This window comes from Rhincodon typus, chromosome 42, assembly GCF_021869965.1.
Source record: "Rhincodon typus isolate 14 chromosome 42, sRhiTyp1.1, whole genome shotgun sequence".
Classification (NCBI taxonomy): domain Eukaryota; kingdom Metazoa; phylum Chordata; class Chondrichthyes; order Orectolobiformes; family Rhincodontidae; genus Rhincodon; species Rhincodon typus.
The window spans coordinates 9,124,614-9,141,915 of record NC_063373.1 but is presented as its reverse complement, the minus strand read 5'-3'; the positions used below and the strand labels follow the sequence as shown (position 1 = coordinate 9,141,915).

The following is a 17,302-nucleotide window of genomic DNA, read 5'->3' as shown; positions in this document are numbered from 1 at the left end:
TGTGTTCATCCAGCTCTACACCTTGTTATCTCAGATTCTCCAGCATCTGCAGTTCCTACTATCTCTGATTCTGAACTCCTTGGTTTTCGGGAACTTATTCGCTCCACCTACTCGCTGCGTCAGTTCTTTTGCTAATTTTACATCTCGATTTGACAACAATATTTTTTTTGGAACAAAAAACACGTAATTTTCCATTCTTCCACAGTGCAATTCAATGGCAGACTCCCCACCCAGCACTCGCAGCGAGCCGGGTTATGCCCTATGTGTCGCGGAGATCTAGACGCATGCGTATTGGGGAACGCTAGTGGAGCATGCGCGTTGCCAAACAGTGAGTGGAGCTGCACGGAGCGGGTGAGAAAATGGCTGCTTCAACAAAATAACAAAGTCAGTGGTGGTAGAGAGGAATAGAGTGAGCGAGGTGGGCCAGAAAGCTTCATGAAGATGCAGGGCAGGCTGCAAATCCAAATAAGAAATTAATAGCCCCACTTTGAAGTGAAAGGCTACAATTACTGAGTTTGCCCATTTGCTCGAGATCTAAGGAACAGCTGCCATCTTTATTTGGGGCAACGAGGAGCAGAACGCATGCTGGGTCGCCATCCTTGTAGGAGGCAAGGAGGAGGCGCATGCGCCATCATCCTGGGCCAGCAGTAGAGAATATTTTGAATTTATATCCTGGATTGACTGGGAGGGCATTTTGACAGGGGGCTAGAAAGGGAGGATTTACATACAGCAAACTCAAACCAAGAGAAAAATTGGTCTCTTGATTGGCTATCCCAGACTGACAGTGATGGACTTTGTTTTTATAGGATTCTGCAAGTGGAAGATTGAAGGATGCAGAGTTCAAACCAAACATCACATCAATCCCTCGATTTATTAGGATCTGAATCAGATGGACATCTGAATATGGAAGGATTAAGGTTAGTCTGTTCTGTCAGCAAAGCTTTTAGGTATCACTGACTGGAAAAATACTGAGATTCACAAACCCTGGTTAGACCACTGCTGGAGAACTGCAGTTAAAAAAGACAGAAAATGTTGCAGAAACTCAGCAAGTCTGTGGAAAAAGTAACACAATTAATGTTTCAAGTCCAATATAACTCCTCTTTGGAATCTGGAGAATTGCATTCAGTTCTGGGCAACGAATCTTAGGAATGATCAATAGGTTTTCAAGCAGTGTAGCACAGGTTTACTAGAGTGATATCTGAACTGCAAGAGTTACATGAGATCATGCAAAAAAGGCAGGGTCATTATGACAGCGGACGCCTTTCAGCCTTGATTACACACCAGCTCTGCAGACCAATCCAGTCTATCACATTTACCTGCTCTATCCTCAAATTCTGGTCAATTTATTTCCTTAAAGTGCTGATACAATTTCCTTTTAACATTGATCACTTCACCTATTTCTACTCCCTGGTTGGCAATAAGTTCCACGTTATCACTACTGTCCATGTGAAAATGTTCTAATCACATCCACCACCGCTGATTAACTCAAAGCCTTTGATCCATCCCTTGCCCATGTATAGTCAGCTAATGAGAAGAGATTGGCTTTCTCCACCCTATTTAGACTTGTCATAAATCTCATACATTTCAAGCAAATTTCTCAACCTATTTACTGGAACCATTCTAAGAAATAATTCTGCACCTTCTCGAGAAGCCTCACATCCTTCCTGAAGTCTGGTCACAATATTCGAATTGCGGCCTAACCAGAGCTTTATAAATGTTCGCAAAACATCCCTACTTTTTAGCAAATAACAGTTATTCATGAATTTCAAGATTCAATTTGTATTGCTTACTAATCTCTTAATATAGCTTGTGACCTTGAAGGATCAGTGCACACGAAGTCTCAGCTCCCTCTGTCCCTGAATATTCTTTAGAATTGTACCATTAATTATATATTTTCTTTCCTATCCCTTCAGCTAAAATGAATGGCCTCACTGTGAGGGAGGTATTCTATGCAATTTAAGACTAAGAGGAAATGTCATCAAAATTTTCAGGATATGAAATGGGAACTGATAGATAGAGAGGACCTATCTCCAGTAGATGGGGGATCATGGAGTGTAGGGCACAATCTAAATTTAGAATCAGGTTTCAGAAATTATTCAGCTCCATTCTGATAAATTTCCTCTTCACACTCTTAAGGACCCTCACACTGTTTTTAAAATGTGGTGACCAAAACTGGACACCACTGGAATTGTGGCCTAACAAGAGCTTTATAAGTGTTCAACATTACTTGCCTCCTTTTCTTTTCAATTGCAACATTTATGAAGTTTGAGATCCAATTTGCTTTGATGACTAATGAATATATTTATCTACCTTCAAAGTTCGGAACACAAGAAACACAAATTCCTTGGTCCCTACATTCTCTTTTGGAATTGTACCATTCATTATATATTATCTTTTCCTTTATCTACTGCTAAAAAAATCACCTCGCTATTAGGGAGGTATTCCCCTGAACTCAAAGACTAAGTGGTGATTTTGATCAAAGCTTTTTGGAAGTGATTGGCAACTGATATGGGAGTTGGAGAGGAATTATTTCACCTGGGTGGGGAATCTAGGATGAACAGGTTAAACGTAGAATCAGGTTATAGCACTTTTTCAGGGCAAGTGTTCTGGATCCTGACAACTCTACTAGTGCAGATGCTGGTAAACTCTATGTTGAGTTTGGAAGGTTTTAAAGAAAATTCATTCCCTAGCTATGTCTCTTGAGGGAACTGATTGAGGCAGAATAGCTAACAATCTCTGTCATATTTGACTTTGAGATGAGTTTCAGACTACTTGACCACACAATCACTGATACCAAATAATTCAATTGCCATGTCACCCATCTCCACCCAACCCGAGCTAGTCTGATGGTGAAACCATCACCCACTCCTGCGTGACCTTTAGATTCCAATACGTTCATCGCCAGCCTCTCTCATTCACCTCATGTTGAGTACGGAAGGTTTTGAAGTGCTGAATTGAAAGTTGAGCTGTTGATCTTCAAGCTCCCATTGTGCTTCTTTGGAATAGTGCAGTAGACTGATGACAGAGAGGTCACAGATGGAATGATGTGGAGAATTAAATTGACAATTGACTGGAAACTCAGGATCCAGCTCACAGACTGAATAGAGGCTGTTCCACACTGTGTGTTGATGCTTCTCAGTGTAGACTACATCATGATCAGCAAATGCAATAAATTAATTGCAAGTACAAGTAAATAACCATTTGGGTGCTATCGTTAATAATCTTGAGAACAGCCTGAATAAAGTATTATTCAGAGTATTGATGGTTCAGTTCTGGATATGGTCAACAGCAGGATCCAAACCCCGCAGTTCCTAGCAAACTCACCAATATCTGAGCAATTGGGTAAATCAATTCAATCCCTTCTGCCTCACTGAGCCAGTGATCGGTCTCTTCCTAGCATGACCTCACTAGTGTTTGCCTCAGAAGGGATGGTTTTCACATGCAGCAGCTGGTCTTTCCAGGTGGTGGGATTTTGGGTTTTGGAGATTCTGGTTGAATTGCTATGAAAGATGTCCATCTCCTTTTCCTTTCCTCCTCCTCCTCCCCCCACCTCTCTCTCTGTCTTCATTCTGTCCTTCTCTTCTTGCCCAGACAGGCTAGTATGACAGCGATCACGGATCACTGAAGGCTATGACTAAATCAGTTGGATTTTTACAGCTCTTATGATCACTTTCTCTTGTTTGAAATATGTTTTATAGGGCATTGGAAAGGGACGATTTTCAGATAGGAAGCTCAAAGCAAATACCACGTCTGGACCTGACAGAGACACTCAATTCATCAGGACCTGAATGTCATCAGATTTTGAACATGGAAGGTAAAAGCAGTGTTAACAGTGATGAGAAACCATACTCGTGTTCTGTGTGCGGACGAGGCTTCAACCAATCATCTGGCCTGTCGAGACACAAAGTTAGTCACAGTGAGGAGAAACCATGGAAATGTGGGGACTGTGGGAAGGGATTCAATTACCCTTACGAACTGGAGACTCATCAGCGAGTTCACACTGGGGAGAGACCATTCACCTGTAGTGAGTGCGGGAAGGGATTCACTCAGTCATCCAGCCTTCTAACACACCAGCGGGTTCACACTGATGAGAGACCTTTTAAATGTCCAGACTGCGGGAAGTGCTTTAAAAGTTCGTGGGAACTGATGACCCATCAACGTGTCCACACTGAGGAGAGACCATTCAGGTGCTCTCACTGTGGGGCTGGATTCAAGTACTCATCTCAACTCACTGTACATGAGCGCAGTCACACAGGGGAGAGGCCATTCACCTGCACTGAGTGTGGGAAGGGATTCACTCAGTCATCGATCCTATTAAAACACAAGCGAGTTCACACCGGAGAGAGGCCATTCACCTGCATTGAGTGTGGGAAACAATTTGCTCAGTCATCCAGCCTGCAGACACACCAGAGAGTTCACACTGGTGAGAGGCCATTCATTTGCCCTGACTGTGGGAAGGGATTCACTACCTTATACAACCTGCTGATACATCAGCGAATTCACACCGGGGAGAGACCGTTCACCTGCTCAGAGTGTGGGAAGAGATTTATTAACTCATCCCACCTGCTGAGACACCAGCGTGTTCACAAGTAAGTTCACAGATTGGATTTTGTTGTTAATCACATCAGGACTGAACCATGTTCATTGGGGTTTGTTTCTGCTGCTGTTAATAAACACCACTCCAGTCATACATGTCAACATTCTGGATAAAAGTAGAATAAATAATTTTCAGACACTGCGTCAAGTATTTTCTAATATTTCTGACACACATTAGTTACTTCTGAAGTGCTTGCTCTCTCTCTGTCTCTCTTCTCCCCCCCCCCTCCCCCCCACCATCCCCGTTTCCTCCATCCTCACCTCCAACAAGTGCAAGAAGTTCATGGAATTTCTTTGTCACTAAAATCTCTGCCTCGGTTCCACTAGCCGACTGGACAAAATATCCTCTAATCTTTGCCTGCCTCCATTCCTGGGCACTCACCTTTATCCCGTTTCACTCCTGATGCCCTGTCAGTGCTCAGCTCGTCCACTGAGCCCCTGCACCCTCCACCCAATTCTCACAAAACTACCCATGTTCGCTGCTGCTGTTAATGGTTCACACTCTGTCTCTTCTGGTTCTGTCCCTCTCACTTTTACATCCATAATGCATTCTAAAATAAACTCTTGAACCACTGTCCTTTCAAACCTCGGCCCCTTCTTCACCCTCTCTTTCTTCTCTAAGGCCTTGATGTCCCCCAAGGATCTTTCCTTGGTCTTTCCTATTTCCCATCTACATGCCGTCACTTGTGAAACCACTGTGTTAGTTTTCACATGTACACTGAAAGCCTCCAGCTCTCCTCACCAACATCCCTCTCCATTCCTCCGCTGTTACTAAATAGATCAAATGGCCTATGCCACATCCAGTAGTTGAGGAGATGAAATTTCCTCCAATTATAAATTGGGATAATCAAGGCCATTGTCTTTGTTCACCCCTGAAAATTCATTCCCTAGCTGTGTCTCTTGGAGGAAGTGATTGAGGCTGAATAGCACAGCTAACAATCTGTCATATTTGACTTCAGGATGAGACTACACGCCCACACAGTTATCCATACTAAATAATTCAATCACCATAATGTCACCCCTCTCCACCCCACCCTAGCTAGTCTGCTACTGAAGTCCTCATCCATGCCTGTGTTATCTTTAGACTTGATGATTCCAATGCATTCCTGACCAGCCTCTCTCATTCATCCCACCTGCTCCGGAAATGCAAAATCATACAAAATTTTGCTGCCCGTGTTCTTTCCTGCACCAAATCCTGTTCACCTATTTGCCCACATTGGCTCCTAGACAGGCAGTGTTGCAAAGTTCAAAATTTGCAACCATTTTTTCAAATCCCCTATGGCCTTGTCCTTCCCTATCTTTGTAATCTCCGATCATAGAACCCATAGAGTGTGTAAACAGGCTATTTGGCTCTACAAGTCCACTGACTCTCCAGACAGCATCCCACCCAGACTCACCCCCCTACTCTATACCTGAATTTGCCATGGCTAATCCATCTAACCTCCTCACTACGGGCAATTTAGCATGGCCAATCCGCCTAACGTGCACATCTTTGGACTGTGGGAGAAAACCAGAGATTCTGGAGGAAACCCACACAGACATGAGGAGAATGTGCGAATTTCACATAGACAGTCGCCTGAGGTTGGAATTGAACCCCGGTCCATGGTGCTATAAGGCAGCAGGGCTAACCACTGAGCCACCGTGCTGATCCCAGTCTCACAATTCTCTTGAGAAATCTGCCCACTCCACATTCAGTCCTCTTGAGTCTCCCTGATTTTAATCACTCCATCACTGGTAGCTGTGCATGGGTGGGAAATACTGATATTCAGTTCCTGAACCTTTTCATCTCTCTCCTGATTAAAGATGGTCATTAAAAACCACCTCTCCAGTTAAGAACGTCCTTCATGTTGCCCTATCTAATTGTCAAATGTTTATTTTAAAAAGTCTTCTCTGAAGCCCCGTAGGACATTTTATTGCATTAGGCATATTACATAAATACAAGTGGTTACTGGTTCACAACACCAGTTTGTGCACAGTGAGACTCCACAAAGAACAATTAGGTGAGTGACTGGTTAAACCAGGTTTTGTTAGTTCTAATAGTTAAGACACATGTGCTAGACAGCTGCACCAGAATTCCACTGTGAATAGTCTGTGAAGGAGCTTTGGACTCCTGAGCTGAGAGTGGAGCTGATTGAGTTGTCAAACCTGCAGTGAACCTTGAAGAACCACTATGTGGGATCTTTCCTCTTCATTCACCAACTCCCAGGTGAAGTTGATTGTACAGTAAAACAAATCAGTTTGAATCTCTATCCCCATGTAATCCTCAGAGAAAAAGCTACAACATTCTTGTATTCATTTCACATCTTTCCTCATCCTCAGAACAAACCAAAATGATTGACAATCAATGATGAATTTGGAAAGGATAAATGAGGTAGAATAAACTAAACTCTACAATTTTAAAAATAAAGAGTGCAGAAACACAGTGACCTGGAATTGTATGAACACTATTGTTTGTTTGTGACAGGATAAGTTGATCAAGCTGTGTTTTGTAAAATCTAACAGGTCCTTAATTTATTAATGGACACAGGATGTAATAAGACATGAAGTTCTCCTGAATCTTTCTAAATCACTAAAATCCTGAATTGAAATACTGTATTCATTTCTAAGCACCAGACTTTAGGAAAGATGTCAATGCCTTGAAGAGGTTGTGGAGACAATTTCAGAGTAATATCAGGGATGGGTGGTTTCAGTTCATTTGAAGAGACTGGAGAAGCTGGGATTGTTCTCCTCGCAGCATAGAATGTAAAACAGCGATTGACCAGAATGTTTGAAACATTTGTAGGAGTTTTTTCTCCACCCAGGGAGAAATGATTTGGGTGGTCAGGATGGTTGATGCCCATTGAATATCATTGGCCTTTGACCATGGAAGAGAAAACGTTTCCTTGTAGCATAAGATTTCAGGTATGGGTGTGACTGTAAAAGCACAGAGATTCAAAATACTGGGCAGACCACACCTTGAAAGTGCGCTCCATTCTGGACATCCACCTGAAGATGGATGGACTTTGTTGACCTAAGAGGATGCACAGAGCAGACTTACTTGAATGATAACTGGGACCAGAGGATGACTTATGAGGGAAGGCTGCCAAAATGAGTCAGCGTTATTACAGCACAGAGCAAGGCTAGTTGACTCATCGATTGGTATAGCATAAATAAAGTAAATGAGTTAACTTTGTGGCCTAAACATTAGTCTAGGAGGAATGGGGCAATATTATCAGTACTGGGGCATAGGGAGCTGCTCTAGTGGAATGGACTTCATCTGAACTGTGCTGGGAGCAGTGTCTGGGCAAATTGAATAACTAGGTTTGTACACTATAGGGCTTTAAAGTAATGGTGGGGTGCAGAGGGGAGTTGTTAGAGGATGCAGGAGGAGGGAAATGTAGGCTGCTAAATCACAATATGGTAGCATTTCAAGGCAACAATTTTGACAATCACACCAAAATGTGACAGGAAGGGACAGAGTACAGCAAGCATATAATAAAAAAAATCAGCAAAATGAGACAAAGAGAGAAGGAAAGGTAATAAGACAAAGGTTAATGACTCTTTACTTAAATGTGTGCAGCATATATGTAACAAAATAAACAAGTTAATGGGATAAAAATGGGTTAATGAATATGAATTTATAGGTGACTCATTAATTAGTACTGTTGCCAGGACCTGAGTTCGATTCCAGCCTCAGGTGACTCATTGCACAATGTTTACACATTCGCCCTGTATCTGCATAGGTTCCCGCTGGATGCTCTGGTGTCCTCCCACTGTCCAAAGATATGCAGGTTAGGTGGATTGGCAATGCTAAATTGTCCCGTAGTGTCTAGGGGTGTGTAGGTTAGGTGAATTAACCATGGGAAATACAGGGTTACACGAATAGGGTAGAAGGGTGGGTCTGGATGGTATGCTATTCGGACGGTTGGTGTAGACTAATGGGTCGAATGGCCTGTTTCTGCACTGTAGGGATTCTATGATTCTTGATTCAATTATTCATTACAGACACACAGGAGATCAAAGCTGGAAGCTATAACATTCAAGTCATGTGACCTTTCAAAAGAACAGGCGGGAAGGCAAGGGTGGCAGGTTGGATTTGTTGTACAAGATGGAATTAGTACCTTAAGAGAGAAATGCTCTTGAATTAGGTGGTGTAGAATCCATATGGGTGGAGCTAACAAAACACAGATGGAAGTTATCGACAGACCCCTGAACTCTAGCTTCTTGATAGGACAGAGAATAAATCTGGAGATAATGAGGGCTTTTTAAAAAGGCAACACATTAATCATGGATGACTTTAATCTTCATATATCTTGGGAAAAACAAATTGGCTGAGACAGCCAAGGAACAATTCATTGAGTGCATTTGTGATAGTTCGTTATCCACAATATGTTGTGTGTTCTCTGACTAAAAAATTCTCCTAGAGAATAGTGATCATAAGTTGGTAGAATTTAGCAGTTTGAGAGTGAGAAAGCTGAGACAATAACAGTTGTGTTGAGCTTAAATAAGGATAATCACCTGGGAATGAGGAATGGTGCTTATAACGCAGTGTTATTTTCCCTACCTCTGACCCAGGAGGCCTAAGTACACATCCCACCTGTTCCAGAGGCATGCAATAACATAGAACAGTATAACACAGGAACAGGCCCTTCGGCCCACGATGTTGTGCCAAACATGGCGCTAAATGAAACTAATCCCTTCTGCCTGCCCTTGGTCCATATCCCTCCATTCCGTACATATTCATATGCTTATCGAAAAGTCCTTGAAATGCCCTTATCATATTTACCTCAACCACCATCCCTGCCAGCATGTTCCAGACTCCTACTACACTCTGTTAAAAAAATCTTGCCCTTCACATCTCCTTTGTACTTTCCCCTGCTCACCTTAAATTCATGCCCCTAGTATTAGACATTTCAACTCTGAGAAAAAGATTCTGTCAACTGTATCCACGCATCTCTTAATTTTATAGACTTATATCAAGTCTTCTGTCAGCTTCCGCCACTCAAGAGAAAACAACCCAAGATTTTTTAGCCTTTCCTTATAACTCATACCCTCTAATCCTGGCAGCATCCTGGTAAACCTCCTCTGCACTCTCTCCAAAGCCTCCACATCCTTCCTGTAAAAGTGGTGACCAGAATTGAATGCAATACTCTAAGTGGGGCCTAACCAAAGTCTTATAAAGCCACAACATGATATCCAAACTTCTGTATTCAATTCCCCAACCAATAAAGGCAAGCATGCCATCTGCCTCATTTACCACCCTGTCTACTTTCAAGGAGCTATAGACTTGAACACCAAGATCCTTCTGTACATCAATGCTGTTCGGAGTCCTGCCATTAACTGTATCGTTTGCCTTAACACTTGATTTCCCAAGGTGCATCACCTCACACTTGTCCATTAAACTCCATCTACTATTTCTCCGCCCTTACCTGTAACTGATTTATATCCTGCTGTATCCTTTGACAACTTTCTACACTATCGACAACTCCACCAATCTTTGTATTGTATACAAACTTACATCTGCAAATAACATCTCTGAACAGGTTGATTAGAAAATGTCTTACATGGGAATGGGCACAGAATTGGCTGAAGTAGACTGGGAATGGAGTTCAGCAGAAACAGGTAACCGTAGGACAGTAAGATTAATATAAGTCCTTAGGAAAATGTTAAGAGTCTATTTTAAAGGATGTTGTTGCAAAGCATTTAGAAGTACATAATATAATCAAGCAGAGTCAACATGGCTTCATGATGTGGAAATTGTGCCATTCAAATTTATTACATTTTAATTTTTGAAGATGTCACAAGCAAGGTAGATAAGTAATATTTTTGGATTTCCAAAAGATACTCAACAAGGTACTGAATAAAGCTACTTAATAACAGTCCATTGTGTTGGCGGGAGGTGGGGAGGGGATAGCATATTAGTATGTATTGAGGATTGTCCAACAAATAGAAAACTTTCGAATAGCACTTTCGGCATGGCAATCTGTAATTAGTGCAGTGCCACAGGATCAGTGCAGGGGCCACAAATGTTCACTAAATATTAAATGGTTCAAATGATGGAAGTGATTGTACTACAGCCAAGCCTGCAATTGACACAAAAATAGGTGGGAACACAAGTAGTAAGGATGACACCTGTCTATATCTATAGGGTGTGGGTAAAACCTTGTCAGATGGAGTATATGTGGGGAAAACGTGAGATTATACATTTTGGCTGGAAGAATAGAGTATTATTTAAATGAGGAAAGACTGCCAAAAGCTTCAGCGCGGAGTAATTTAGGCATTCTAGTGCACGAATATCAAAAGAAAACTAGTATACATGTTCAGCAGGTAGTCAAATGGAATATTGACATTTATTTCAAAGGGAATGGAGTATAAAAATCAGGATGTATTTCAAAAACTGTACAGAGCATTAGTTAGACCACAACTAGAATACTGTGAACAGTTTTGGTCAACTTATCAAAGGAACAATATACTGGTGTTGCAGGCAATCCAAAGAAGGTTCACTAGGTTGATCACGCATATGGCCAGATTTTTTTATTAAGTAGTTAGGCTTATACTCATTGAAGGTCAGGAGAATGAGAGCAGATCTTAGCAAAACATAGAGGATTCTTAGGGGGCTTGACAAGATAGGTATCAAAAGGTTGTACAAGAGGGCGTAATCTCAGAGTGCTCATTTAAGACAGAGATGAAGAACTACTTCTTCTGAGGGCAGTGTGTCTGTATAATTCTTTACTACAGAGGTGTACCTGCAATGGCAAGGCATACAAGACTATGGGCCAAGCATTGGAAAATGGGATTAGAACGGTAGGTGGTTGTATTTGACCGATAAGGACAAGAGATGTCGAGTCTCAGTCATCAAGTGTATTCAAGGATGAGACAGTTGGAGTTCTAAGCAGAGGGCAAATTAAGCGTTATGGGGAAAAGGCAGGAAGGTGGAGTTTGGGATTATCAAATCAGTCATGGTGTCATTGAAAGGTTGAGTTGACTTGATGGGCAGACTAGCCTACTTCCGCCCCTTACAAATTACAGTCTTCTTGAAAATCACTCATTTACCACGATTTCTGGTTTCTTGTTACTAAATTATTTTTGTATTTGTGTTGCTACTGCTCCTGTTATGCAATGAGCTATACATTTTCTGAAAAGTCTGTTGTGTGCCACCGTATTAAACGTCTTTTTCAAACGCCACATAAACTACAACATTATCATTATCCTCACCAACGCCTGTTACCTCGTCAAAGATTTCCAGAGAATTAGTTCAACATGACTTTTCCCTGAGAAATCTATGCTGCCTCCTCTTAATTAACCCACTTTTGTCCATGTGACTATTTAATTCTGTCCTGAATTATAATTTTGAGAAGTCAACTGTTAAATTGACTGGTCTGGAACTGCTGGGCTTATCCTTATACTCTTTTTGAAGGAATACGTAAAGCCTGCAATTCTCAAGTCCTCTGACAACTACCCTGAGTGTAAGGAAGCCCAAACAATAATGGCCAGTACCCCTGTAGGTTCCACCGTTACTTTCTTCAGTATTTTTGGGCAGTTCTCATCTTGTCCTGGTTACTTTGCAACTTTAAGGACTGATCGTTTATCCATCACTTCCTCCTTAAAATTTCAAACACTACTAGTGACCGAGTTACTTCCGGTCATCATGATCTGGGTAATAGCAAATACAAAGTATGACTGAATATCTCGGCTATGCTCTTTGCCACCATGTGTGAATCCCCTTTTTGATGACAATTTTTAAATTCAGTCATGGGACATGGGCACCACTGCCTGGCTAGCATTCATTACCCATTCACAGTAGCCCTCAGCAGAGTGTTGAGTTGCCTTGAACCATTGCAACATATGTATAGTTAGACTCACAACGCTGTTAGGACGGGAACTCCAGCAGTGAAGGAACGGCGATAAATTTCCAATTCCAGCTGGCAAGTGGCTTGGAGGGGAACTTGCAAGGGTGATGTTCCTGTGTATCTGCTGCCTTTGTCCCTCTAGTTGAAAGTGATTGTGGGTTTGCAATGTGCTGTTGAAGGGTCCTTGGTGAATTTCTGCAGTGCATCTTGTAGATAGCACATACTGCAGCTATGGAGCATCGATGGTGGAACGAGTGGATGTTTATTGGATGTAATGCCAATAAAGTGGGCTGCTTTATCCTGGATGGTGTCAAACTTATTGAGTGTTGTTAGAGCTGCACTCATTCAGGCAAATGGGGAGTATTCCATCACACTCCTGTCTTGTGCCTTATAAATGGTGGACAGACTTTGGGGAGTCATGAAATGAGTTACTTGCTGCAGTATTCCTAGTCTCTGAACTGCTGTTGTTGACACTATTTATATGGTGAGTCCAAATGAGTTTCTAGTCAATGTTAACCTCCAGCATGTTGACAGTGGGGATTCAGTCATGGTAATGCCATTGAATATCAAGGGGCAATGGTTAGATTATTTCTTATTAGAGATGGGCATTGCCTGGCATTTGTGGTACAAATATTAGTTGCCACTTTTCAGCCAAAGCTTGGACATTGTCTAGGTCTTGTTGAGTTTGAACATGGACTGCTTTGGTATCTGACGAGTCATGAATGGTGCTGAACATTGTGCAATTGTCAGTAAACATTCCCAGTTCTGACCTTACGAAGAAGGGAAGATCATTGGTGAAGCAGCTGAACATGCACTATCTTAAGGAACTCCAGCAGAGATGTCCTGGAGCTGAGAAGACTTGGACCTGAAATGATTGACATCCAACAAAACAACAACCATCTTCCTTTGTAGCAGGTATGAGCTTTCCCCCACTGATTCTCATTGACTGCAGTTTTACCAGGGCTCCTTGCTGCCACACTGGGTCAAATGTGGCCTTGATGTCAATGGCAGTCATTCTCACCTCACCACTTGAAATCACCTCTTTTGTAATGTTTAAACCAAGCCTGTAATGAGATCAGGAGGCTAAGTGGTCTGGCAAAACCCAAACTGGGCATCAGTGAGCAGGTTATTGCTGAGTATATGCTGCTTGATAGCACTGTTGATGACAGCTTCCATTACTTTAGTGTTGATTGAGAGTAGACTGATGGGGCAGTAATTGGCTGGGTTAGATTTGTCCTGCTTTTTATATACAGAACATACCTGGGCTGTTTTCCACATGGATCCTATGCCACTTTGACCCACCTTTAACTAGGCAGGTGCCTTACGTCGTCTGGTCAGCATGATATGAATCAGTACAGCAAAATCCCAGAGGTTTTCTAATCCATCACCTTAACCTTTTCCACTCTTTGTGTCAAGAAATTTCAACAGTACTAATTTGTGAACAGAGGAAAGAAACTCACACCGTCATATGATATAGTTCAGATTTCCCTGAAACCATCTGTTATTGAATTAAATGTAATTAATGGATCAAAGTGTTTGTGATTAATTTGATTAAAACAAAAAGAAATAGGAACAGTAGGCCATTCAGCCCTTTGAGTCTTCTCCATCATTCAATATGTTCATGTCTGATCAGCCAACCGAGTATCCTATTCCTACTTTCTCCATGTATCCTTTGATCCCTTTAGCCCCAAGATCTATATTTGACTCCTAACAGCACAATCCAAATCACTGTAGCTACTCATGAACTCGCTGGTGTCTCAGTAGGTTGTATGACTGCGTGAATCCCTTCCCACACTTTGAGCAGGTGAACAGCCTCTCCCCTGTATGAACTTGCTGGTGTCTCAGCAGGGCAGATGACGCTGTGAATCCCTTCCCACACTCTGAACAGGAGAACGGTCTCTCCCCGGTGTGAACTCGCTGGTGTTGCAACAGGGCTGACGACTGAGTGAACCCCTTCCCACACTCAAAGCAGGTGAACGGCTTCTCCCCGGTGTGAACCCGCTGGTGTTTAGTGAGGTCGGATGACCGCCTGAACCCAGTCTCACAGTCAGAGCACCTGAACGGTCTCTCATCAGTGTGAAGAATTTGATGAGATATCAGTTCCCTAGAACATTTGAAGGACTTCCCACAGTCTTGGCAAGCAAAAGGTCTCTCCCCTGTGTGAAGTCGCTGGTGCCTCAGCAGATGGGATGACCGAGGGAATCCCTTCCCACACACGGAGCAAGTGAATGGTCTCTCCCCGGTGTGGACCCGCCGGTGAATTTCAAGCGCAGAAGGGGATTGGAAACCCTCTTCGCAATCTCCACACCTCCATGGTTTCCTGCCACTGTGAACGTTTTTTCCTTCCATGCTCCAAATCAGAAAATATTCGGATTTCTTCAAATCTGCAGACCTGGTCAGATCCTAGTATCACCTTTGGTTTCAGTTTCCTGATTGTAGATGCTGGTGTTCTAACACCCTGTACAGTGAACTGAAATAGTAAAAAAAAAAAGGCGTGAAAGAATAGCCACAAAAACACAAAGACAGGTTTTGAAATGAGTTGAAATGAATGTGGTAATCTATGGAGCTGATACAAGGGGAAAATTGACAGTGAAAACTGCTGGATTGTCGTAAAAATGCAATTGATTACATAATGTCTTTCAAAGAAGGGGACCTGCCACCCTGTCTGGACCTGCACAAGACTCCAATCTCCATGGGTGGAGAGAAAGTGACAGAGACAGGGACTGCAATGAGACAGATTTTAAACAGCTACAACCTGAACAGAAGATTGACAGAATCTCCCAAATCCTCTCCCTCCACCACCTCAAAGGACCAAGGTAGCAAAAATTTGTGAAGACCATCATCTCCAAGTCACATACCATCCTGACATGTCTGACATGCAGTATTGGGATGAGCAGAAATTTCCACTATTTAAGTATTGGGAAGACTTCAGTCCTTACTACAATCTCTACTCCTCTCCCATGACTATTCCTCTCCCTCATAACTGTGAGCCAGACTGTTCACAATCATGGTGAAATAATTCACTTCAAGATGATCTACCAACCCACATATTCCATCATCACCAAGACCACCTATTTACACCTCAGTAACATCAACCGACTTCACCTCAGTCTCAGCTCATCTGCTGCTGAAACTCTTAATCATTCCTTTGTCACCTCTAGACTTGACTATCCTAATACACTGTCACCTTGCCTCCCACATTCAAACTCCTTGTAATCTAGAGGTCATCCAGAATTCTGATGTTCGTGTGCTTACTCGCACACAATCCTGTTCACACATCACACCCGTGCTCCCTGACCTACCTTGTGAAGCACCAACACTTTAAAATTTTCCTTTGTGATTTTCAAATTCCTCCATGGGCCCTGCTAAGCGCTGTTATCCCCTCCAGCCTCACAAACGTGCCTATCTGTAATCACTTTCAGCCTCACAACCCTCTGAGTACTTATGTCCTCTTAAGCTTTTCTGATTTTAATCACTCCACCATTGCTAACTGGGTCTTTGTATACCAAGGCCACAAACTTTGGTCATTTCCTCCCTTAACCCCTCTGCTTCTGACCTTATTTTCCTCATTTACAGTTATCCTTAAAACCTTCTTTTTTATCTCAGCTTTGGTCATCTGTCCTAATGTCTCCATTTGTGGCCCCGCATCAAATGTTGCTTTATAACATTATCTATGAATGAACTGAGCTATTTTATTCTTCAATAGGTCCCATCTAAATACAAATGGCTGTTGGTTTCGACACCTATCGCTCTTCCATTAGAATGCCTGAATTAATATCCTATAACTCCTCACCTATCAGCATTGCAGGAGCACCTTCACCGAACAGATGGCATTTGTTCAAGCATTGACAACTGGAGATTGGCAACATTTGTTTTTCTCTCTACTGAAACCAGCAGAGTTAATGTTTCAGGGCGAACAGGGTGAAGTATGGAATAAAATTGGTGCAGAATTTGGTGGTCAATTTAAGGTCAGATGTGGAAAAGAAATCAACCATAGAACAAGAAATATAATTCCAGTCTGTGAAAAATATTGTGCAAAGATAAAGCTGATAAATAGGCAGCACATGGTCAGGGGTGGAGATAACCTCATTCAGACACAGCCAGCAAAAATAATGACAAAATACAAAACAAAGCTAAAATACGAAAAGGATGTTAGACACAAGCAGGGAGGGACAGAGATGAAACAGAGCAAAGGACGGACGGATTCAGATCCACAGTAACATTATACACCAGCTCCACAGCCATGAAACCTCTCTCAGGCAACAGAGAGCAGCACAAAAAGCTCTAAATTATAGATGAATTTCCAAAAATACTCACCTCCAAAGCAATTGTTTTGTTTTCAATTTTAAAATATCCTACTGGAGCCTGTCAATGAAATCATATCAAAAGCACTTGTTATGATGTCAGATGATGTTACTACAGGACAAGGCAGATCCAAGAATGGATTTGGGCTGGATAGAGTATACAATGATTGTTCTTTCCTGTGGTGGCCATTGACTGGAACATCAGCAGTCAAGGCTGCAGGTTTTCTTTTACAATAAAACAGAAGTTTATCCCACAGAAGGAAAATAAATAAAACAAACCAAGCTATCAAAATATAAAAGACAATTTGAATGATCTTAAAAAAAAATGCTATTCCTCAACTTTACAGTGATTCAAATCCAGATAAATTACCCTTCCCTATTAAATCTACTTTTGACTTAATCACTTCTCACAGCTCTGTCCTATGAACTGTAAAATCTGACATGAAAACTCACGAAACTAGAAGTTTAGATTTTCTCAGTCTTCTAATTGTATGCAGAATTCTGACTAAGCATTGATTAAGTCTGGAAGTTTCACAAGGTAAATTTTAATATCAAGATAACTGCTTTCCCTGA

At 42.0% G+C, this 17,302-nt stretch overlaps 2 protein-coding genes across 3 annotated transcripts in view; one reads left to right on the top strand and one right to left on the bottom strand.

The window, feature by feature from the left end:
• LOC109931406 (zinc finger protein 91-like) overlaps positions 1 to 17,302 on the bottom strand; it is a 53,377-nt gene that overhangs the window by 33,181 nt on the left and 2,894 nt on the right. Inside the window, exons 3-5 of the mRNA XM_048619396.1 lie at positions 16,743 to 16,790; positions 14,164 to 14,895; positions 12,213 to 12,298 (exon numbers count right to left, since the gene is read on the bottom strand). Of these exons, the coding sequence (XP_048475353.1) occupies positions 12,213 to 12,298; positions 14,164 to 14,774 (697 nt within the window). The 5' untranslated portion in view covers positions 14,775 to 14,895; positions 16,743 to 16,790. The remainder of the gene's footprint in view (positions 1 to 12,212; positions 12,299 to 14,163; positions 14,896 to 16,742; positions 16,791 to 17,302) is intronic.
• LOC109931407 (zinc finger protein 239-like) lies at positions 320 to 4,771 on the top strand. 2 transcript variants are annotated; one of them, XM_020530703.2, is made up of 3 exons: positions 320 to 351; positions 807 to 917; positions 3,699 to 4,771. In XM_020530703.2, exons 2-3 carry the CDS (start codon positions 832 to 834, stop codon positions 4,591 to 4,593), a joined length of 981 nt encoding a protein of 326 aa, XP_020386292.1. In that variant the 5' UTR covers positions 320 to 351; positions 807 to 831; the 3' UTR covers positions 4,594 to 4,771. The 2 variants fall into 2 exon arrangements, with proteins under 2 accessions (XP_020386292.1, XP_048475132.1); XM_048619175.1 differs by having other exon boundaries at positions 334 to 384.

What these genes read in the sequence shown, in the direction of transcription:
- LOC109931407 (XM_020530703.2), top strand. Translation starts at nt 832, where the DNA reads ATGCAGAGTTCAAACCAAACATCACATCAATCCCTCGATTTATTAGGA. An exon ending in CTGAATATGGAAGGATTAAG is followed by an intron (nt 918 to 3,698) that starts GTTAGTCTGTTC and finishes TATGTTTTATAG; the next exon opens with GGCATTGGAAAGGGACGATT.